The sequence below is a fragment of the Ailuropoda melanoleuca genome, chromosome 6 (genome assembly GCF_002007445.2).
Source record: "Ailuropoda melanoleuca isolate Jingjing chromosome 6, ASM200744v2, whole genome shotgun sequence".
In the NCBI taxonomy this organism is placed as follows: Eukaryota; Metazoa; Chordata; class Mammalia; order Carnivora; family Ursidae; genus Ailuropoda; species Ailuropoda melanoleuca.
Window position 1 is genome coordinate 121,932,459 of NC_048223.1, and position 23,966 is coordinate 121,956,424.

Here is a 23,966-nt window from a genome sequence, read left to right on the forward strand (position 1 = left end):
GGGGAGTCATCCTGCTGATGGCTCACCGTCCCATCCCACCCAGCATCTGCCCTCGGCAGAAAAGACGCGTTCCACCCACGGTGAAACCTCCCCAGGGCAGACGGCAGACGTCAGACGGTGGCCGCTTGAAGGGAGAGGCCTCCCCAGTGACAGCTCGGAAGGGCCCTGCCACATAGCTCCTGATGGCACTGGGGAGACCTCTGTGCAACTGTGTCATGGCCCAGCCCTTCGCTCTGCCTGGCTGGCCCCACTGGCCCCCCGGCTTATCCCACAACGGGCCCCATAACCCTCCTGCACACACACTGCTGTCTCCCCGTCTGCGTCCCAAGGACCAGCCTCTGATAGGAAGACAGCTCGACTCCTCAAACAACACGGGCTCAAATCCAGCCTGGCCACTGCTAACCAGGTGACTGCGGGGAGGTGACTTAGCCCCACTGAGCCCACACACCTACTTGCCAAGCACGAGTGGGGCAGTGCCTGAACAGCGCTTAGCACAGAGGCAGCCTTGAGTTAATGCTGAGGTCACTTAATTGAGGGCCGTCCCACTCCTTCCATTAGACATAGGCGCCAGGAGGGCAGACAAGGATTTTGCCCTTTGACATGTGCCCCACAGGCAGCACTTCAAAGGCGTCCAATTACTGTTTGGTGAGTAGAGTGTTCACTCTGGTTACTGTTATTATTTGCTACTACTGTGACCTAGTAATAACAGCTAACGATTACATAGTATTTTGTATTCATCCAGCGCTATTTAAATACGGTACATATATTAAGTTATTCTCACAACCCTAAAAGCAGGACCTTTTCCCCCCATTTCACCAATAAGTAGATGAGACACAGAGAGGTCTAGTAGTTTGCCCAAGGTCAGTGGCAGAACCGGAACCATCTGGTTCCCCCCCTCAAGGCTATGACTCTATCAAGGTGACCCTGGTTTTCCACTTACTACCCACGTCTTACCACCCACTTTGCAGATGGAGTAAAATCCGTGAAACCAGGATTCCTGTCCAAAGGTTTAGCATCGCTCATCACTCTGTCCGATGACCAAATGCATGTAAATGGACACATTTCATTAAGTGCTTGATTCCCTCCCTTCCTAGTACATCAACATAAATAGATTAATTATTGACTCAGTCTACTGGATTGTTAAAAAGTCAGTTTCTACAAGCAGATGAAGAAAACAACACCCCAGGAGTCAAAGCTCAAGGTGCCCGGGTCAAAATCAAGTTCTCGCTCTTTACTGAGTTCAGTTCTCCTTCCCGTTGGACCCGTCATCCTAAAACGTGAGCATCAAGCATCCTGTGCTGGTCAACACCGTCCCTGGCATTAAGACTACGCACAGAATTAGACCCAAAATACAGACACGGTAAAATCCTTAATAGATGGCATGTGACCCCACTCCAAGTGTCCCCTGAACGAACTTCATCAGAGGGCTCAGCACCTTCCAGCCGTTTGTCCCAGTTAATGAAGGCGGTGTCTGAATTGGGAGGCAAATTCTGTCAACCACTCACAAACGAAGTGACAGGAAGCTAACAGGAGATGTGCTGAAAAGAACAGTCTTTCCCACTTTAGAGTCGAATTAAAGGAAGAAAAATTCTGCTTTTTAATTAACTAGGCCAATTTGGCCTAGAAATGGTTCACTTTTTTAAACTGTCATTATCTCTTACGTAGAGAAATTTGCAGCGTGAAACTTGGCTGGCCCTTCTGGCCATGAGAACCAGCCTACCCACGTTCCACTATTCCTCTGTTCTCCTCCAGAGGGGGGGAAAATAAATGTACCATTTACATCTTTCTCTGGAAACTTAATAAGTGATTGATTTGATTTTAAAAACCCTCTACCTTGGATCATTTTTAGAAATAAAGGCTAAATGTGAATCTGAAACTAGAAATAAACTCCACCCCCCACCAATTTGTAGATGGGAAGAGCAGTTTAGCCTAATCCCACCGGCAGCAAGCAACCCCCAGAACCTTCCCCTACAGAAGAGCAAGGTCATGGAATGACCCAAGTGGGCTGATGGCCTGGGACCCAGTTAGACCAATGGGAACAGGGGCTCCAAGTGTTTGTTTCTTCCAAAAATCTAAACATTGAATATCTATCATCCCTTCCGGCTGGGATGGCGAATAAGCCATTTAAGATAGGCCATGAGTCACGGGTTTCAAAAAAGAAATTCCTATTGTTGCATACTTTTTATCAATGTTTAAAAAGCGAGGAAACAGCTGTTGCTGTCAGTAACCCACACAGAAAATGTGCACATGAACACACCCTGCACTGTACATGTGCAGGCGCTGTCTCTGGACATGGTAATGTGCTGGCAGCTTCTCTGCTCCTGGCCACACCGCTGGGGCCCAGGTTCCTGGACGATCAGATGGGGAAATGGACAGCAGGTGTGGTAAGCAATCATCCCTGTTCCTCGACACGCACACCCTGCCATCTTCTCCCCTTGAGTGTGGCCTGGCCCTCAGGACTTGCTTCTAACCAACAGAACGTGGTCAAGGGAATGGGCCAACACTCTAGTGATCAGATTACAAAAGATCGTGACTTCCGACCTGCCTGCTGATCCTCTTCCTGGCTGGCTCTGAAGAAGCAAGCAGCCATGTTGGCAGAACCAAGGCATTGAGGGCAGCCTCAAGCCAATGGCCAGCAAAGAACGGAGGCCCTCCTTCCAACAGCCATCGAGGAACTGAATTTTGCCAACAAGCATGTGAGCTTGGAAGCAGAGCCTTCCCCAGTCAAGCCTTTGGATGAGACCCCACCCTGGTGAAGCCTTGACTGCAGCCCTGGGAGAGATCCTGAAGGAGAGGACGCAGTAAACTGTGCCAGATTCTGACCCACAGAAACTATGCAATACTAAGTATGTGGTGTTTTAAGCTTCTAGGTTTTGGGGTGATTTGTCATGCAGCAGTAGATGACTAACGTAGGAGGCAACCCAACAACGGGGTTAGCCTCCTGATGCAGGCTGTCACCATGGCATCCTGCCATCCCCTCCTCGGCACCACGACATCCACCATGAGAGAGTCCAGGCCTCGCTTCTAGGCAAAAGTGCCAGCTCCCGGAGGGTAGGCACTGGGTGGGCCTTCATCCTTCATGTATATGCTTAGCACCCACCACAGGGCCCAACATGGGGTCAGGGCTCAGCAAATGTCTGAACTGGTGAACTATCTCCGTTGAGGACCAGAAAGGCAAGAAATCTTCACTTTCAACTCCTACAAATAGACAGAATATTTGTTCCAGAAAGCAGGCAATCAAGCAAACAAAACAAAACACGGTGACTACTTGGAAGGGCCATCTTGGGGCCCTCGAGCCTTCTAATGGAAGGCAGACTTTTGGCTGGGTCTGAGAGGCAGGCTGGGCAGGTCCTGCTTCTGGCTCGCTGTCTGAACCTGGGCAGCACCATGACCCTCCCCATTGAGAGGCTCGCCTGATGGCACTTGTGTCCTCAGAGATAAAATCAGAACTGCAGGAAGAGAGGGATACATGTAGGAAGTTGACTCCACTCTGCAACATGAGAACCCATGGTCTTTACATTTGTCCTCACTGATCTCCCTGCTCAGGATGCTTCCTTCTCTCAACCACATTCTTTGTTGACTTGGCAAACTCTTATTTGTCCTTCAAAACCCAGCCTGGCTTTGGTTCCTCCAGAGTAACTCTTCCCCACCTGAAGCTCATTCCCTCTTCTGAGCCACTTCTCATCTTCCCTCTTGCTCTGGCTGAATCCACAGACTGTAACAGCCACAGCCATTCCTGTCTTGCAACCAGCCATGTGCCCCCCATGCCCAGGGTCTAGAACAGGGCTGACACACACCAAACAAGCCCAGACACAGACCGGTTCCCGCTGCTCTATGCCCAGGGAGGGACAACATGTTGCAGTTTTCACTCTCTTGGCCCCCTGAGGTTGAGGTGCAGTGTGACCTTCCTCAGAACGAGGAACTAGGGAGATGTGACAGGAAGACATTCAGGGAGCAGAAAGCACACTCTTGAGAGAATGTTCCAACCTTGTGAACTGCAGCTGGGGGCTGTCTGGGGGAGGGAGGCAGAGCAGCTGTGAAAACACCTCAGTGGGCGGCGAGGGGTCACTTAGTCACTGAACCTTTCCTTTCAAGGCTGACAGTTACATAATCATGTCTACACAAGAGCACGACTGGTTTGTGTCAACTGTTCTCAGACTGAGGGGGACCAGCTCACTCCGTGAGCAGAAGGGCCAAACTCATGCCTCTGAAGTGTGGGAACTAGAAGGTAGGATGAGGCGAGCTGCTCCAAGGTCAGTGGCTGCCTCAGAACCAGACCGATGGATTCCTGAGGTTGAAAGGAGGACGGAACCAGAGTGGAACCATCTGGGACATATAGATGTGCCTTATGGCATAGCACCAGGAGGGCTGCCAGGGCGGAGATGGAGGGGGATAATCCAGGTCCCCTCTGACCAGATGACATTCAGAGCCACAGGGGCCATTTTGAGAACTCCACTGAAAGGACAGAGAGATAAATTCAGGGAGGTGTGAGCAGGGCAGGACTTCAAGTCATGTCCTTTGGGGGCAACAAAGTGAAACGAACGAAGCAAGTTATAAGACTCTGTGTCCTTACAATTATGTGTGTACACACACACACACACACACACACACACACACACACACCACTTAGCTGCATAGGTAAGCAGTCTGGAAGAAAAACACCCAACATAAATAAGAGCTATTTGATGGGAGATTAGAGGTGCTTTTTATAATAGTTTTCCTTTATAGCTTTCCGGTGTACTTCCTAAAATTTCCACAACAAGCATGTCTTACTTCCATCACCGGCAAGGATCTGAGGCCAGGAACACATGCCCATCCGTGAAGGTATTCACAGCCTACTAGACTCCTAGGGCTACTGCGACAAACTACCACCGTCTCACGGCTGGTGACCGCGGGAGTTCATTCTCTGGCCCTCCTGAAAGATGCTAGTCTGGAATCCTGGTGTCGGCGGGGTAGGGTCCTGCTGGGGGTTCTGAGGGAGGCTCTGTTCCAGGCCCATCTCCAGCTGCCAGTTGACAATCCTCGGCGTTCCTTGGCCTGCAGACACGTTACTCCGGTCTCTGCCTCCGTCATCACGTAGTGCTCTCCCTGTGTCCAGATGTGCTCTTTTCACGTGGACACCAACCACCGGATTAGGGGACACCCTAATCCAATAGGACCTCATCTTAACTTGAGTCCATCTGCATAGACCCTGTTTTCAAACAAGATCACACTCACACGTATGGGGAGGGGGTGACTAGGGGGTGACTCAACACATCCTTGCAAAGGGCATAGTTCAACTGGTAACAAGAGGTGGGTAGCCCAAAGGAAAGGGAGACACGGAGGGCTGGGTCTGCTTCGACATCTGGCAGGCTCTCCCGCTTGGGGAACGTGACCCTTGGGTCTATGGGGAAGAAACAGATCCAGTGTGGATGCTCCCAAAAGACAGACTTGATTTCATAACAGAAAGACTATTGTCACCAAGCTGGACTGGTCATCTTGGGTGGGGGACTCCCACTCTAGGGTCCTAGAGCCGCCTGAGGGCTCCTCTCTCTGATGGGATAGTACTGCGCGGATTGTCGCGCTAAGTGAATTTCAGGTCCTGGAAGCCCCAGGCTTCTGTCATCCCCACTGGCTTCATCATGACCCAAGCATCACCAGTGCCGACCCGGCCACCCCCACACTACAAAGTCTCATGCTAGCTGTGCCTTGGACATACTGGGCGACCCCTGCTTTTTTACGACAAAGCAGCCTTACCTATCATCTCTCCTCCTTTTGGCCTTTCAAGGAAAGGGGGAGACTGAATACTTGGAGCTGATAGGGATAAAGGCCTCGCTCAGGTCGGGACACAAGGAATCGTGGGAGCCAAACCCCTTGGGAAACCCTGACATCCCCTGATTCCAAGGGGGTTTCGCACAATAACCAAGGAGGGTCCCACGTCCCCAAGTCAAAAAGGCCAGAGGCTGAAGGTCCACAGACCAGTCAGAAGGTCTAAGGAAACAATCCACAATTTGTTTAGACCCAGTGAAGATTGCACCAACAATAACATTTACATAAGAAATAGCAGTAACATTGCAAGTTAAGCTTGTTTATTTAAAAAAAAAAAAAAAAAAAAAAGAAGGAAGATCTTGTTCATGATGAGAAGGGAGGCTGTTCTTCCAAACTACTTTTTCACCCCAAATACAAGAAATCCAAAGTGCTCACCTCTCCACAGGGTCCCTGAGCATGACGATAAGTTTTGCGTCTGGCTGAAAGGCGTGAATGAAGTCCTGGGTCAGAAAGGGCGGCTCTCCATCCGTGCTGTTGTCATAGAAGAAGGTCCAGGCATTGTTGTCCCACATGGTGGAGGCACTGGCCTCCCCTAGAAACAGAGAACACTGCACATGAGCAGCGCTGAGTTGCGGGCTCCCACAGGGCAGCTGCTAGGGACCTAGCTGCTAGGGACAAAACCAGGCTCCACGGTGACACAGGACTCCAGGAAGAGGAGGCTGACAAGGCCCCTCTGCCACAGTGACCTCCCCTGCTCCCACCCAGAGGTCGCTGTCTGGAAATCAAGGTGATCCAGGCAACGCTGAGCATCTGCTTCCTCCCAGCTCCTCTCCAGGATGTGTTAAAAAAAACCCTCTACAAACATCTGGCCTCCCAATTTCATGATATTTGACATTGCTCATGGTGCACAGCTCCGTGGCATTTTAAAGGCCCACTGAGAATGTACTAGATGGTTCCCTTCAAAAAGCACCAGGGATGAAGGAGTAGTTTGGGAAAGCTGACCTTCATTAGGAAATTAGATGCAATCTGCATTGGATTTTCCATGAAATCACAACCCACGGCTGGTCCCCAGCACGCCCTGAGACCAAACCAAGGGGAAGATTTTGCGGGAAGGCTCACGGGACCTCAGTCTGGAGGTGCTGTGTCCTGAGTGCCCACCCACCCCATCGCCCTGCACACAGCTGGCACTCACTCCGTGCTGACTGGGTGGACAGGGAGTGGGTCCAGCCCTTTTCTATCATGGTCTGTATGAATGAAGGATGAAATGTTAAATACACATTCTAGGACAGCCCTGAGGCTGTATCTCTCACTCAGATACTTGAACCACATTCCCTGACTTTTTTTTTTTAGAAGATTTAGAAAGAAAGGCAAATCGATCAATTACATACAAATTCAATTTCCCGACATTTTACGTGGGTATTTGATACGCCACAAAAGTCACTTATTCAGGGAAAACCTGAGCCAAAAGACTAGTGTCTCTGATCAGTGATGAGTGCATCACAATAATGCAGGGAGCTGGCAAACAGGCCCCATCTGTTCTATTGGATGTGCAATCACATTCAGGTGAGCATTTCTGTTCTGGTCTTTCCTCTCTTCTCTTTTTTTAAAAATAATACCATGGGATATAGGAAAGACAAGTCAATCAGAAGTCCTTTGAAAATTCTCCTCACAATGAATACAAGAATATTAGAACAAGAGAAGTATCTACAACTAAACTGGCACAATTCCGTCAAATCTCATAAATACACTACTTCTACAACCATGGACACTTGTCCATCCTCCAGTCCGTCCGTCCTTCCATCCATCCATTCATCCTCCGTTCACTTCACATCCATTCATCCAGAAAGCATTCATTTGGTGTCTACTAAGTGCCTGGCACTGTGCTTGGGATAGACGAGGGAAATAAGACAGACAATCCCCTCTCCTGTCCAACCTTGCAATCTAGGGGGGGCCGACAACTCCATATGCAATCAGTCCCCCACGTGAGCACGTGGACAGGGTAGAGCAGGGTGCCCTGAGAGCAGAGGCAGGGGCACTTCAGTGTGTCTAGAGCCCCACCCCTGAAAACCCGGCCACTCAAACCCTTCGTAACCCCAGCCATCAGCCCAGACCACTAAGGAAAGGCTCTCTCTCAGCCCTGAGCCGAGATGCAGACCGACCCCCTACTCTCTACCAAAGATCTAACCAGAGGAAGCTGAAGCTGAATCACGTTCCAGGGCTGGAATGGAGCTGGTCCAGCAAGCCCATTGAACAGATGTGCAGGCCGAGCGCAGGAATACGAAGATGGACTCGTCACACGGCACAGAGCTGCCTGGTGGCATGGGCGGGTGAGCTGCCAGCTTTCCCCACACCTCTCCACTACCTGAAACTCCCCCCAACTCTGCTTTAGGTAAATATCAGAGCAGCAAATTTTTTCTTTAATTTTCCTTCTTAAATCTCGAAGTTAAGTAAAATTAGAAAACCAAACTAAGGCTTTCCTTTTTCATTCATTATCTTAGGCTCTATTTCCTAGCCCTAGGATGTATATTTTTAGCTCTTTCATAAGAACATGAGATTCTCCCAGAGGCATACGGTGTGGGAGTCACAGTCAAATATTAATTAGACTTGTGATCTAAGGTGTGTGGACCCAAGGCTGCAAGAAAATAGCTAGTAGCCAACTCACACCGGGGTGGGAGTGGTGTATGATCTCATCCAGCTCTCAGAACTTGATTTCTTTGGGTTAAAAAAAACAAAACAACAAATAAATCAGGGCTTAGGCATGTAAGCCTATCTCCTAGGACAGCAAGAGTCAAAAGCAAAGAGCCACCTTTCGAATGGTTAATTACAATTCCTCTTAGTTGCTAACAGAGTCACTGAATTCGGAGAATCAAAATATAATAGATTTAGGAAAATAAAAAAACAGATTGCTGCCTCAGGTAACCAATTTAAGGAAACTATGTGGCCAGATTTCTCTCTTTCAGAAGGTGTGAGTGGATGTCTTCTCCTAAGCTGAATCCAATACAAAGAGCGAATAGGTAGGTTCTTTATAAACGTTCTTGTGAATTAAAAAAAAAAAAAGGTTATTAATCAAGCCACCTCATTTTGAATGTCTAAAGGCATTAACTTGACAACGGCTAGGCTTTTTCAACAGCAATTAGTCACCAACAATGCATCAGGGCTGTATCTGTTTCTGGAGAGATTGCCTCTGTCTTTACCAGGTCCTGGGGCCAGGAATTCCAAAGGCCAAGATAGTAAATCAATGACTAACCGGTTAATTTTACGCTCCCCCATCCAAACTTAGACTGGTATGTCATGAAGAGAAACCAAGCACATGTGCTTCATTTAAATAAAAACAAAAAAATGTCAATTTTTAGGAAAAAAAACATTCCAGGTACATGGCCGTCTCCGTGTACTAAAAAGTCTGCTCAACATTTCTGCTTTCCAGAAATTATGTCAGTGATGTGAACATTTCACACAGCCGTAAGAGTGATGGCCAGGTTGGAAGCGTGCCCTCCACCGAGACAGCAGGCCTCCTGCAAATGTTCCCCAGGCCACAGCAAAAGCCAGGCCAGCCGTAGAGCAGAAGGAGCCCAGTGGAAGTGGCGGCTGGGCCCCAGGCAGGAGCGGCCCCTGTGGGGAGTCACACAGAAGCCGTACCGATAATGATTCTAGTCATCCGGCTCTGCTCCTGTGCAGAGCCGGCCTGCAGGCCTTGATGGATCTGGTGTGCAGCCAGGTCGAAGAGGTCCAGGTAATCTTCCACGGGGTAGCGGTCCCGAAGCCCGTCTCTCAGGCGGACAATCCCTACGAGAACCAAGAAGCAGGAGTTACTGAGGACAAATCGGCCACTGTTGGGGGGGGGTGGGTGGCCTCCCGGGAAGAGACAGAGAGGGATGTAAAGGCCCAGGGCCCAGCTGCAGCAGCCGAGGCTCCACCCAAGTGAGCTGCCGGAAGGGGCTCGCAGGGAGAATGTCCGCAAATTGGCTGACCTCTTTAGCCTGCTCACTTCGAGGGGTGGGAGACCACCATTGAGCTGCAAGTGGCAGCTTCTAGGATGGCACACCCGTTCAAGAACTATGAACACATCTGCTTGGAAGGCCAGACTTTGGGGGCTGGCTGACAGGGGCACCAGCTGGGGCCCTGAAGTGGCTGGGCAGCAAGGCATCCAAAATGCACACACTGTATCAAACAGGAATGGGAGGGTTTTTAAAGATTTTATTTGAGAGAGAGAGAGAGAGAGAACAAGCAGCGAAAGGGCAGAGGGAGAAGCAGGCTCCCCAACACAGGGCTCCATCCCAGGGCCCTGGGATCCTGCCCTGAGCCAAAAGCAGATGCTTAACCGACTGAGCCACCCAGGCGCTCCAGAAAAGGAGTTTTTATCGGAGCTTCTTTCTCTCTCTGGCCTGTTTGATCAAGCAGGTCGTCTGTCTGTCCAAACAAGGGGCATTGTCCCAGAATCCCAGGACACGCGGTTGAACTTACTAGTCATTCTGCCATCGCCCAACGCAGCAGAAATTTGCCCTTTGCCTTAAAAATGGGTCAATTTTGCATGCAACTCTATTAACAACACAACACTGCCCCCAAACCACAGCTACCAAGGTTAATAGAAAGTGGAGGGAAAATGTCCATGTGCAAAAGAGCAAGAGGTTCAAGAAGACTCTGAGTACCAGATCCCAGAAGCACGCGCCCCTGTGTGTTTCCCTCGTCCCCGCCAGTGGGAGGCTGGTTCTCATGAGGGCAAGTGGTGAGCTGTGCAGGGACAGCACCCTACGTGACACCAGGGCTCCCACAGATGCCTCTGCCAAACCACGAAAGACACATTTACACTTCTCTTGGTTCACTCCAGGAAGAACATAAAAAGGATTAAGTCAATTTGTCAGGAAACAAACAGGACTTGATCTAAACCTAGCAGGCTCTTCGAAGGAAACCTTTTAAGATCCCCTTCTAAGCAACCTGGTCCTTTACATGAAACACGCCCTGGAGTTCCGCCCCAGCTTTTGGCATTTGTCGAAGTGACTGAACGTCTCCTGGCAGAAGGGAAAAGGTTAAGAGGAGGAAACAGTGACCCGAGGGTTGCAGGGTGGCTGGGGCTGAGTGGGAGCCATATCCAAAGTCATCCCTGTGTGCAAGGGGTGCTGTGAGCCAGGTCGCCCAGAATCATGTCCGTGTGATTTTCCTTCTGCGCTTGAGGCAGACGGATGGTGCAGGTCAGAGAAAAAATGAGGCCCAAAGCAGCTCGAAGACGTGTTCACAGCCCTCGGAGGAGCCAGCCAGAAGCTCGCACTCACCCGGCATGGCAGCCTTTCTTCCCACAGTGTCCCCCTGGGGTGGGGGTGGGGGCTCTGGGGGCCACAGTACAAAGCTGGGGGGCACAGCCCCAGAAAAACGCCCACCTGGCACCCTTCCCCGTCATACAGCTGGCACTCAATAAATGCTCTCTGGGTGGCTGGGAGCTAGGTCCAGCCCCGCGGATGTTTGTGCGGGGGCGGGGGGGCCTGGACGAGCGAACTGCCTGCTCTCGGCGTCTCAAGGTGTTTCCTCACCTCCTGCGCTGCCTCCCTGGCGGCCCTGAGCACCGCGCCGGGCACCCGCCCCGCGGGACAGACCTGCGCCAAGCGCGGCGGAACCACCAAAGGACTGAGGCAGGAGGAGGCGACAGGAAGAGACTTGGCACCGGCACGCAGGTCCCGCCCCGCGGCGACCCCTCGCGCTCACCGAAGCGCTTCCGGGTCCACCAGTGGGGCTCCTTGATGGCGGAGAACTTGACTTCCGGGTGCAGCCGCAGGCGGTCGTAGAGGTCGGTGGTGCCGCACTTGGGCTGCCCGATGATGTAGAAGCGCGGCAGGCAGCGGAGGCGGAAGTGCTTCCCGCTGGCGTGGGACAGGTGGCCCCAGAAGGCCTTGCGCAGGGCGTCGAAGGTGGAGCGGAAGCGCTTGGAGTAGAGCACGTAGGAGTTGGTCAGGTACGGGTCGGTGGTGTTCCTGCCCGTGAACTCCTCGTACCAACAGGGGCTCTTGCTATTTGGAAGAAATTTATTGGGGATTACTGAAAACATCTGCAACGAAAGAGAAAAAGAGGGCGAGACACACGGAGGGGGGAAATTAGCAAGAACACGTTCTAACCACGATGCGGTCATGCCCTGACTCTCGTTACGGTGTTCACATTTGCAGTATCATTTGACAATGGCTAAACACTAAAATAAAGCAAAGCTTGGTACACAGCCAAGACCATGTTTTTCCTTAGCCCAAAATAAAACGAAAATTTGGAGAGAATGAAGATAAAAGCTTACTCAAAATCCATCCTACACGCACACGCCAGCACGCACAGCAATCTAATTAAATTTCACAGTTGGAATCTTTTTACTAGTTGTGTATTTAAATGACCATTAGAGACAAAAATACTAATTAGGACACAATAGAAACAGAATGATGGTGATCTACAAAAAAAAGTTTAACCACCATGGCGGCGTTTCAAGTCCTGCAATGGAATTATGAGAAGGGGTGGCCCTTTGGTATTTCTAGCTTTGCCATTCAGTACCTCGAATTTCCTCCTTGGTGTGAATAAACATCAGGAACAGACAGCCCCCTCCCAGGGCCCTCTGATCTGTGAGGCTGTCAAATTATCCTTGTTATACCTGAGAAATTTTTTGGTCATTTTTCTTTACTGTGTTCCCAAACATGGTGCAGAAAAGGAAGCATCTATTTTTAAAAATCAATCTCATCAATCACTCAATAGAGATTAGCACAAGGCTACTCACATGCAATTCCTGCTTCTTGAGATCTTCTATGTCTGGGAGTTGCCTGGTCGTGAACTCTATCCTGGCTGTGATGCTGTTGATAATTAATTTAATGCTTGCGTAGTCTTTCACGTATGAGATGTTATTTACAGAGGGTTGGTGATGATGCTCTTTTGTGTCACTCGGGTTTTCGCCGTCCGTCAAGCTGGGATTGCTGGGGAAGGCTCCGTAATGGAAAGGCGAGGAGATCAGAAGCTCTTGGTGGGCCCCAGAAAGGATGTAAGATGCCATCACCAAGGTCATGATCATCAATCCAAACACGAGGCTACATCGCTTCCCCTTCTTGAAGCGCAGAAACCTGCTCCAGCTCTCATTCCCCTCGGCCCTCACCTCGAGAACAGCAAGCAAGTTCATCTGCTTACCGTCCACACGGAGCACAATTTTGTTCTCTCCTTTGCACGCGGGGCACTCCGGGTGACCGTGAAGGGGGCCTTCTCCGCAGCCGATGTGCTGTTTGTACTCGTTGTTGGGCAACAACTGTATGCAGCAATTAATGCAGTGCCTCATGGTAATGCCCTTGGACGGCTGGCCCACAGAGCCATGGGCGAGCCCCTGAGGAGCCCGGATGCATGCAAGTTGTGCTGGAAAAACTTTAAGGATGTCTTTCGATGAGATAAGATGGTTTTAAGGCACAGGCAACGGAAACAAATAGAATATAAAAAAGAGCAGGCACCAAAGCCCTGGAGAATGAGGCAAGGGCCTTCTTTGGTTCAACTCCAAAAGACAACAAAAAGAAGTGATCTCCAACTGTCATGTTCTGGAAGAGCCACTGCAATCTTAGAAGAATCCACACGATTGGGAACAATTCTGCCTGCCCTTCAGGTTTTTCCCATGGCACAAAATGAAGTGGAGGAATTCTCACTGGAGAGCACGGAGACACCCAAGAGATTAGCAGAGAGCATGGTCTCAGCGAGGGGGGGGTCGGCAAGCCATCCTTGGAGAGGCTGGCGGAGATTTCTTCTCCTACATCCCGCACTCCTTCAAAAGGTTTCCTCTTCAGGGGGAGCAAAATCTTTAAAATGTTCGATTACCTGAACAACAAAGAAAAGAGGTTTTATTACATGACGTGGTGATAGCCATACCCTGGGATCACCTTCCCAGGAGAGAAGTTCTCTTTTCTACTCCAGGTTTCAGTCAGTCTGCTGGGCCACGAGCAAGTCATAGAAAATCACATGGAATAAAAGGAGAGCTTTTAGGTGCCTGGTGCTTGGCTTTGGGGTTCGATCTCTGCCACCAAAAGTGGCTCCAGCACCACCCCCACCAGCGCGTCAAACAGCTCAGATTTTGCACAGCCCATATACCCTCTAATGCCCCAGCCACACCACAGCTGAGTCCTGAGTCCCCGAATCTCAGGACTTCCTAGTCATTCCCAGATGCATGCACGGTCAGTGACTGTAAGTTGAGAAATGAACTGAAGCATCCATGTTTTTAAATCAACAAACTATCCAAGAATCAGCCTGGTCAGGGTAGGAGCGTATAGAGAAAATATGTTTTTTCTCTCCCAATAGCACCCATAGTCTCTTACCAAGAACTAACCTTTATTATCAGTTTAGGAGGCAAAAGTTAATGAAAATTTAGAAACACTGAAAAGATTCTCTCCTTCAGTAGAGTGCATCATATAAAAAAAACCATTTGACTTTAAGTTATTAAGCAATTAAACCCAACGTGCAGTATTCCCCTGAGTAACATAACATTCAGACCCTGAAATCATTTTTCACTTTCATCATCCTGGGGAAAACACGATTCTTAAAAATCCATTAACAGAATTCTGTGGTTATAAAATGTATAGTTGCCCAAATGATGACACTTCTTTGTAGATGTTGTAAAAACAGCAAAAAAGGAGACTTAGTTTCCAATAATGGCAGGCCACCACTAACTAGCTGTGTGACCTCCAGCGGGCCATGTAACCTCTCTGAGCTTTGCCTCCCTCCCCAGTAAAATTAGGGTCAGAGTTACCTCCCTTATAAGCTTGCAGCCAGTACTAAATTAGTTAACACACAAAGAGTTTGCATAATGCCTACACATAGTTATTAGCAACCCCTAAAAGGTAGGCAACATTAATAAAAGCATCATCAATGACCATTACAATTATGATTTTTAATTGTCAGTGAATGCCAAGACTGTTCAAAGTGGAATCAAAGATGGGAGATTCTATCACATTATTTTTCCTTAGGGCTTGAGTGGTACTCAAAGGCAGTAGACTCACCTTCAACTTGGCCCCCATACACAGCCCTCAAACAATCCTACCTGTCCCCAGAGAAGGTGGGATGAACTAACCCTGCATTAAAGCCTCCTCGTATTGGCTAGAAGGCTGAACAATGAGGACTCACCAGCAGGAACCTTCCCTTCCCTTGGACAGAAAGGCCCAGGCTTTATCAAAATACACTAACCAAAAAAATAGCCAAGCAGCGCTTCCTAAAATGCCTCCCACTCGGTGTTCTGCACGTTGTGGTTACGTGTTCTGTGCTTAAATTACTTGGAGAAAAGGTAAGATGGACAAAATCAAACAGATTTCTTTACAACAGGACTTTTTGGGGCCCTTAATATGCTAATGAGCCCTGTGAATCCACAGGAGAGGAATATAAGATGCAAAATTTCCAAAACATAATTGGCCATGGAATTCTCCTAATGTCACAAGGAACCAGCTTGAGAAATGCTAGTTAAGGGAGGCTGAGATTGGGGTCAGGGCAGTTCTGGGAAGAGCAGAGGATCAGGGGTGTGCGGGAGCAAACTGTTCTGGAACCAGGCCAACGCCTGGGGCTCCGCCGCCCGCTCATTTCTGAGAGCAGTTGGAGAGACGTGACAGGAGCCTCAAGGCTCAAATCTCTGCCTCCCACTCGCTCAGCCACCCTTGACCCATCACTTGGTACAAACAATTCTTCCAAACCAAAGAAACAAAAGGGCAAGATCCCCTACTTGGAAATCCTATCGCTAAGCCAAGAAAACATTTTTTTACATGTTGAAGACAAGGCCAAGCAGGGCTAAAAGGAGGCTCCGACCAGGAGCTCAGTGTGGAACATGTTCACACCCTTCTGTGTCTCTGGCTGCAGAAAGTCTAATTAGACTTCTAAAAAAAAAAAGAAAAGAAACAGAGTCTTTGAAGCTCTAAGACAAGAATGTACAAAATCTGGACCCAGCAGAATGGGCAAAATACTCCTAAACAAAATCAAAGGTTTCTTCTTACAAGCGGAGTAAGTAAATAGATCTGGGTCGTCGGGGAAGTGGGCAGTCTCAACAGGGAGGCTCTGGGATGTGGTGAGCCCACGCATTTGCACCCCTGGGCAGGCTGCATCCTCCAGCCAGACCTCTACTCCAGTCTTGCTTCTTAAACACAGAACAGGGAGCCCGAGACCTGGGGTGACAACTCATTCACTTGTTTGTTCCTTTGCTGGGCAGCTCTCTTCTGAAGGGGAAGCTTGGAGCAGGCCCGGCTGCCATGCAGTGGGGCTGCGGAGGCCCAAAGCCAACAGAAGATGGGGGGGTAAGAGAATAAAAAATAAACATGTCGTCTTTGTCCCCAGTTCTTGGCAATAGCTTCTGAAACCCTTGGAATTTCCCAAATGAAGGGGTGAGGGGAGCATTTTTTTTTGTTATTCAGAACAAGCCCCGTTCAGCCACAGCTGAATTTATGCTAATGAGATGACTCTTCGGGGAACCCCTGATAGCTTCAGGATGGGGCTGGTGGCCAGAAAGCCCAAGCCTCGATTGGACAGTGAGAAGGCTGGAACTTACAGCCTCACTTCCCCAACCTCCAGGGAAGCAAGTGAGTTAGTCCTCAAAGGCCGATTATTTATTAAGCATGCTTATGTAATGGAAGCTCCAGAAAAACCCCCAAAATGACAGGATCTGGAGAGCTTTCTAGTTGGTGAACACAAGGAGGTGCTGCTAGGAGGGTGGCTCCGCGCCCCTCCCCCCTTGTCTTGCCCCAGGCATGTCTTCCATCCGGCTCTCCTGAGTTGTATCCTTAATAACTGGTAATAGTAAGTAAGGCGCTGTCTGAGTTCTCTACATTGTTCTAGTGAATTATCAGACCTCAGGAGGGCCTTGTGGGAACCTCTGAATTTGTAGCCAGATCAGACAGAAGTTGGGTAGCCTTGGGACCCGGGACTTGTAACTGGCATCTGAAGTGGGGGCAGTCTTGGGGGACTGAGCCCTTAACTTGTGGGGTCTGTGCGAGCTCCGGGTAGTTACTACTGGAACTAAACTAAATTGTAGGACAATTCAGCTGGTGTTTGGACAGTTGGAGTTTGTTGGATGGGTAAACAATATCAAACTATCTTACAAGTTTTACCAAAACATATAACCAGTATCTGGTATGTGAAATACCCCTTGATGATGTCGATTAAAAAGAAGTGCTTTGACCATATCCCAGACATGACTGGGGCCCTTGTCAGTGCAGGGCCTGGAGCTTTGAGGCTTCCAGACCAAGTTCTGGCTGACTGGACAGGAGTGGTACAGAAGTGACCGTGACAGTGAGGCTCTTCCCTACCAGGAGCTTATATCCCACCAGGAGTCAGGGGCTACAGGGCAAAAGACAATAAACATGACAAAGGAATAATCTCATCGCAGACACTGATAAAGGCAATGAAGAAAATACAAAGGGAGAATACAATGAAACCATAACAACAGGCGTTCTCTAAGGCAGCAGTAGGGCCAGATCATTCTTCATGGCCAGGGGCTGTTCCATGCACTGACCTCCACCCCCAGGTGAGACTTGCACGCAGACAGGACAGGGGGTCCAGCAGCAGGATGTCCAGAGAAGTGTAGCTGGGAGGGGACACCTGAATAATGAGAAGGAAGCCAGCCATGTGGGGCTCAGGAGAAGTAAAGACCCTGTGAAGGAGAGAAGCTGGGGAGCAAAGCCCAGGGGGACCACCAGGAGGGTAGATGCCTGGGTTCTGGGCGGGTGGGGGGTAGGAACCAGATGGGAGAGGAAGCAGGAGCCAGATCCTATAAGGCCCGGAAGGCAGGAGGAATCAGGGCTGAGATTTGTCCAAGTGCAAAAAAGGACGCACACCCCATATGCTCTCAAAAGGATCTTTGCAAGATGTATAACTATTAACTAACATAACCCAGTGAAGAAAAACTGAATTCATGTGACTGTATTGAAAGCAAAAGGGATTGCTGTTATACTCCTGAACTGGCCTTTCCCATGTGCCACAAATCATCCTGAGAACAGTCCCACAGAAACCTAACGCTCAGGTGATTCTTCCTTAAAAAAATAAGCAACACGCGTCCCTTGCACTTTACCTGTCTGGAATGTTCCCGTTTTGGTGCCAGTCGACTCAGATGAGTCAGGACCCTTGTGCTCCCAGGCAGGTACTAAACCAAGTACTCAGGTATACATTTCAGTGAGATCGCTTCCCAGCCTGGGCTCCGTGCTGTGCCCTATGGAGGCAGACAGCAAGTGTGGGAACCTGTACCCCTGTGCAAGATCAGATGACTGGTCCCAAAATAGAAAGCGTTCAATTACCCAGCCCTGGCTAGGATGCCCCCTATTAACCTATGCACCCCAAGCATCATTAGCAAGCCATTTATAACAAAATTGTAATTGAGAGACCCAGAAATACCACTTTAGAGTAAGTAATTGAATGCCCCTTTGGTGTAAGATCGATAAAGGGCATCCAATTTCACCCTAGGAAAAACTTATTAAATTATTGTAGCTATGAGCTGATACAGCAGAAGAAAGATGTACAAAACTTCAAAAGAAATCTGGATGGACTTAAATAAATAGCTTCATTTAGGTAGACCATTTATATCTGCCCTCTGGGAGGAGGGAAAAAATAGCTAATTACGTTATTTTACTTGAATGCTTTAAGGGAAAAAAATGTGATGGGTCTTAAGTAACCTTTACGAAAACACAAGGCTTTCTTCTGATTAGCATGTCTAACTGCTGACACTTCTCTTTGGGCTATGCATATGGAAATACACTCATCAACAAGTACAAGAAGGAGCATTTTTCATATTTAACTCAAAGACAGAAGATTGTCTCTGAGACTGAGAGGCAGCAAGCCTGAGGAGTCCTGTACAAGCAACAGATTGCCAGTTTCAACCTGATGCTGGAGTTTTATGCTTTTGATCCCTATGCAGTCAATCAACAGAATAAAGCTACGACCCTCAAGGATGGCTCACTGGCTACAGCGTAGTGGAAGGAAGCCAGTCAGCAGTCCTGTGGGCCAGGATCCCAGAGCCGTGTCCACCCGGAGACTTTAGACAAGTCGATTAAGTGATCTGGGCCTCTGGATTCTCAAAAGAAATCCCTGACAGTAGCAAATCACACACAGCACCATAGCCTGGGTGGTGGGCCTGGACACTCGGCTTTGACATTGAGCAAGTCATACTCCCCTCCTCCTGTTTCCCTGCATGTAGACGGGGAACGCTCGCAGGACCTCTCCCATAGCTCAATGCTGTAAGCATTAAGTGATCAATTCATATAAAGTGCTTAGACAAGTGGCCCATAGTAAGTGCTAAATAAATCTTGGCTCTTTTGGGGGCACCTGGGTGGCTCAGTCGGTGAAGCGTCTGCCTTCAGCTCAGGTCATGATCCCAGGGTCCTGGGATTGGGCCCTGTGTCGGGCTCCCTGCTCAGTGGAGAGCCTGCTTCTCCCTCTCCCTCTGCACTATCCCCCACGCCCCGCTCATGCTCGCTCTCTCTCACTCACTCACTCTCACTCTATCTCAAATAAATAAATAAAATCTTTTTTAAAAATGGTGGCTCTTGGGGCGCCTGGGTGGCACAGCGGTTAAGCGTCTGTCTTCAGCTCAGGGCGTGATCCCGGCGTTATGGGATCGAGCCCCACGTCAGGCTCCTCCGCTATGAGCCTGCTTCTTCCTCTCCCACTCCCCCTGCTTGTGTTCCCTCTCTCGCTGGCTGTCTCTATCTCTGTCAAATAAATAAATAAAATCTTTAAAAAAATAAAATAAAATAAAAATGGTGGCTCTTTTTATATAGACATAGTCGCAGCCCACGAGAAATATTTGGTAAGTAGCTGATTACTCTTTACGGCAGACTGCATTATTGGTTCCAGTTCACCATCCTGTCCTGTATTCTACCTTCCATCACATGAATGGGCAGCTCCTTCACCACAAGCAACGGGGTACGTGTCTCCACCCTTTGGTTTGAGTGTGGAGACTGGCTTTGGCCAACAGAATGAGGCAGAAGTGACAACATGCCAGTCCCAAGACCAGGCCATAAGACACAGCATGTGTACCCATTTGCCCTCTGCACCTTTGTCGTCACCGTGGGAAGAACATGGCGGCTTGGCAGTGCCTGGGGTGGTCTGGTATGTGATAGAAGCTAACTGATACACTCTCCCACAGGTTATAAACACTAGGTGTTACTAAGTTACACTGGTATACTTTTATGTTTAGAAGTTCCAAAAAAGTGTGTTTATATGAGCAAAGTGAATCGTGAGCGATTCAGGCCAAAGCAATTCATCCAAAGAACCAGTGCATCAACTGAATCAATGCTTTTGCCTAATAGAATCCCTTGACTAACGCCAGAAGCAGATATGCCAAAACAGTGCTGGAAACCCAGATGGCAGCTGTTCTCGAACAAGACATAGCTGCCCAAATGTCACACACCAGGTTACTTTCTGGCAAAATGTGTGTTTGTGACAAAGACAGCTGTTCTGCTTTGTGATCTGGACAACTGACCCCATCCTCCCCACTTCCTGATAAAGACACCTTCTTCCTTGCCTCGCTCGGGGGCCACTGTGGTTTCTTCTGTGCTTCCTTGAGCAAGCCCTTCCTATAGCCGAGTCCTTATGGTGTCGTTGCCAGACTGCACCTTTCCTGATGACGGAGACACCTCATCCGTGCTTTGTCTAAAACAGGGGTTTTCAAACTGTGCGACCTGCAGGGTCTTCCTGGTGGGCCCAAAATGTGTGTCATCCGAAACACAGGCAGTTTTCAAGAATTATTTTTAAAGCATACTTGACTATATAGTAAGTTCATCATCAACATACTTGTTAATAATGACCACTTCTCATGCCTTACAGTATAGAAAATATATTCCCAACTATTCTTACAACCCATAAAATACATCCCTATAGAAACAGGCGTTTCCTCTGTGATCAGATCTCCACAGGATGCAGCCAACTCCTCCCTTGCATCTGGTCTAGAGGCCCAATGATTTGCAACTTCGTAGAAAGTTGGGATGTAGTAAAAAATGTTTTTTTTTTAAAGATTTTATTTATTTATGTGACAGAGAGACAGCCAGCGAGAGAGGGAACACAAGGAGGGGGAGTGGGAGAGGAAGAAGCAGGCTCTCAGCAGAGGAGCCCGATGTGGGACTCGATCCTGGAACGCCAGGATCATGCCCTGAGCCGAAGGCAGACGCTTAACGACTGTGCTACCCAGGCGCCCCCCCAAAAATGTTTTCTGAGCAATGCAAACAACGCATTGTAGGCTTTGGAGTCAGGCTGACCTGCATTTCGATCAGAATCCACTCCCTGCCAGCTGTATCATCTCAGGCAACTGACTTACCCATTCTGTGACTTTATTCCCTCATCTGTAAAATGGGAGTAAAACCATCTGTGTCGCCTACCATGGATGTGAAGGGGAAATGAGATAATAGATACAAAATGCTTCATCTGGCATCTGGCACCTAGCAAACCTCAGTATGTGACAGGTGTTCTTTGCATTCTTCTAGAGAAGCCCTCGGGCCCTCACTCCAGGCCTAGTTGCTTGCAATGTATACATAATTCTAGGCACGGGTGTCCAATTTTCCCATCTGCAACTAATCCGAAGTAATGAATGAGAAGAGGCAGGTGGCAGCGAGAAGCGGCACAGAGGAAGAGGAAAGAATAGCCAGGTTTTATAGCAGAAGGAAGATGCTAATGAGCAGAGCCGACTGGGATCATTCCGGTGCCCTGGTAACCAGGGTGGGGAGCCCTGGAGAGTCTGAGGCAGCTGGGGGTGCAACTTGGGAAAAGCTCAGCCCCTTCAGAATCATCATCCATCCATAACCTGCTCAGTGCTTACCATGGAGGACCAGTTTTCCAGAAATGGGCCCATCCCCAAAGACCTAAAGGTTTGGGCTAAGCAAGCCGCTTCTTTGCAGACAGGAGGTAAAAACAGAAAGGAATTCATGGAGAATTCCTGGGGACTTCTACCGTAAAGTCCTTCCTGCTATGACAGACCTGAACACCTCAAGAATGATGGTGGGGAGTCAGGGCCCAGGTCAACACCTGGGCAGGCTCCAGGGAATCCAACCTGTGGGGACCCGCTCAGCCAGGCCCGCATTTCACAGGCAAGGAAATCGAGGCCCAGTGGGATTCTGTACTTCCCCAAGGACGCGCAGCTCATCACAGAGATCCAGCGTCCTGATCCCTGTCTCCCCACCCCTGCCCCAGCACCTCATCAACGGGGAGCCCATCCGCACCTCCACCCCATCACCCTGGCCTGGCCTCGGACAGTCTGGTAGTTCCTCCCAGCCCCTTCCCATCCTCCAGAAATTCTTTCCTAAAGAACAGATTTGCACAGAGATACAGGACAGGGGGCCCTGGACATGTGGCGGCGGATATAGAGGGGCAAGGCAGGTACCTCCTTCAATCCCCTTGTCAGCCCCAGGACACTGAGTCTTAAACTGTCTCAATTCAGACTCTATTCATCATGCAGGCACGTCTGCTCCAGCTGCAAAGTACGATGGGCACGACAGCGGGGGAGCCGGGATAGGGACAAGGTTTGCAGAGGCTGGCCTGGTGCCAAGTGTGGGGCAGGGGACAGAGGTAGGGCTGGTACATTCACCGAATGCTGAAGCTGAGACAGCAGGGAGGAATGGAAAGGGCCCCGTGTGCGGGATGCAGGGATGCAGACAAGCCCCGAAGCCCCCTGCCCCTTTTGTTTTTGCGCATCAAAGGGAAAAGCCTGAAACCTAGATGGCTGAGGTGGTAGCTTCCTGGACTCTGGGCTTTGAAACTTGATAGCCACAAAAGGAGCACCTTCCCAACCAGGCAGCAAGCTACTGCACGCGGCCCCTGATATTCCCCAGCGTGTTCTCAATCCTGTCCTGATCACTAACCTGGCTGGTCCCCAGGGCAAGTCACTGCATCTCTGGGCCTGCTTCCTTGTAGGTAAAACCTGGAGCTGGCACTTCCTCTTTCAGCCCAGACACTCACAGGTGTATGATTTCAAGTGAATGTTCCCCTGATACAAACCCACTGCCATCATTTTTCTGTCTTCGAGGGCCGCTAAGAAGCCGGCGGTCTCGCAGCAAGCACGGAGAAGCCGGTGCGCACCTCCTTTATGCTAGGCAAAACAAAAGCTGCACAATTAGCCCCAAAGACACGAAGTGTTTTCTCCTTAGCCCACGCCCTTAAGCACATGTTTATCAAGCACCCACTGCATTTGCTGAGGCAACAAATAAAAAAAACATAGCCCAGGCCCTCTGGAATGTTCCATCGAACTCCAGAACAAAGTCTCCAGAGGCTCCAGAAATATGCCCACACTCAGAATCACATATTCCATTTCAAGGGCAGCCCCGCAAGCCCCCCCCCCCACCGGCCCCGAGAGTCTGCAAACCCCGGGAGAACCAGCACGGGTTCACGGAGCTGAGAGGCGTCCTCACAACAGGGACATGGACCCACGGGATCTCTGCCGGTTGAAGGCAGGGGGGACGAATGGGATCTTTCAATATTCTCTGAACTGGTGGCTCTCCAGTAGGGTCACGTGCCCCCGCTCCCTTGTGCAGGAGACACAGCCAGACACCCCCGTCTCTGCCACGCACAGCACGACGAGATTTCCCCAGCAGAAGGGAAGGGTGGACAGGAGACTCGGAGACACTCATGCCGCAGCTGTCCCACGATGACTTCAATGCGTACGAGACGCTAAAGGTCTTTGTGACACGGCTGACAATTTTCTTTCTCTGAAACCAGCTGGGGGGAAAAACAATTTCTGGTGGCTCATTTTATTGTTGCCAGGGGTCGTGCAAATCCAGACTAGATTTAGGTACTAGATTTTTCACTCAAGCTTATAGATCGACCGACAGTGGTTTTCTATTAAGGTAGAAGCTACTGGAGACGAGCTTTCACGATCTGCTATGAAACCTGCCTACCTAATGCCTCTTGGCAAGAAAGCAACGACCATCACATAAGGTAAAGCATTTCAAGGAAGCAATGTTCTGTCTGTTTTAAGGAATTCAAAATTCAAACTTAAATATTACCCTTTGTGCAGACCCAAAATAGGGCTTTCAGGGACCCCAGAGGATGAGAGCACCATGTGAGTTCCCATCCTTTTTTTTTTTTTGAGAGAGAGAGAGAGAAGAGTGGAGGGGGAAGGGCAGAGGGAGAAAATCTCAAGCAGACTCTACACTGAGCACAAAGCCCGACGCGGGGCTTGATCTCACAACCCTGAGGTCATGACCTGAGCCAAAATCAAGAGTCGGGGCGCTCAACCAGCTGAGCCACCAAGGCGCCCCAATGTGAGTTCCCTCCTTGATGGC

The 23,966-nt window shown here is 49.6% G+C and overlaps 1 protein-coding gene across 5 annotated transcripts in view; it reads right to left on the minus strand.

Moving 5' to 3' along the window:
- The window catches only part of CHST15 (carbohydrate sulfotransferase 15), a 77,640-nt gene that overhangs the window by 21,472 nt on the left and 32,202 nt on the right, over nucleotides 1-23,966 (minus strand). For 3 of the 5 annotated variants that reach the window (XM_019807918.2, XM_034663398.1, XM_034663396.1), the window contains exons 2-5: nucleotides 12,485-13,554; nucleotides 11,443-11,782; nucleotides 9,385-9,531; nucleotides 6,184-6,340 (exon numbers count right to left, since the gene is read on the minus strand). In XM_019807918.2, coding sequence (XP_019663477.2) covers nucleotides 6,184-6,340; nucleotides 9,385-9,531; nucleotides 11,443-11,782; nucleotides 12,485-13,030 — 1,190 coding nt within the window. In that variant the 5' untranslated portion in view covers nucleotides 13,031-13,554. Of the gene's footprint in view, nucleotides 1-4,773; nucleotides 5,145-6,183; nucleotides 6,341-9,384; nucleotides 9,532-11,442; nucleotides 11,783-12,484; nucleotides 13,555-22,547; nucleotides 22,775-23,966 lie in introns of those variants that run through there. The other 2 variants (XM_034663397.1, XM_034663399.1) reach the window with 2 other exon arrangements.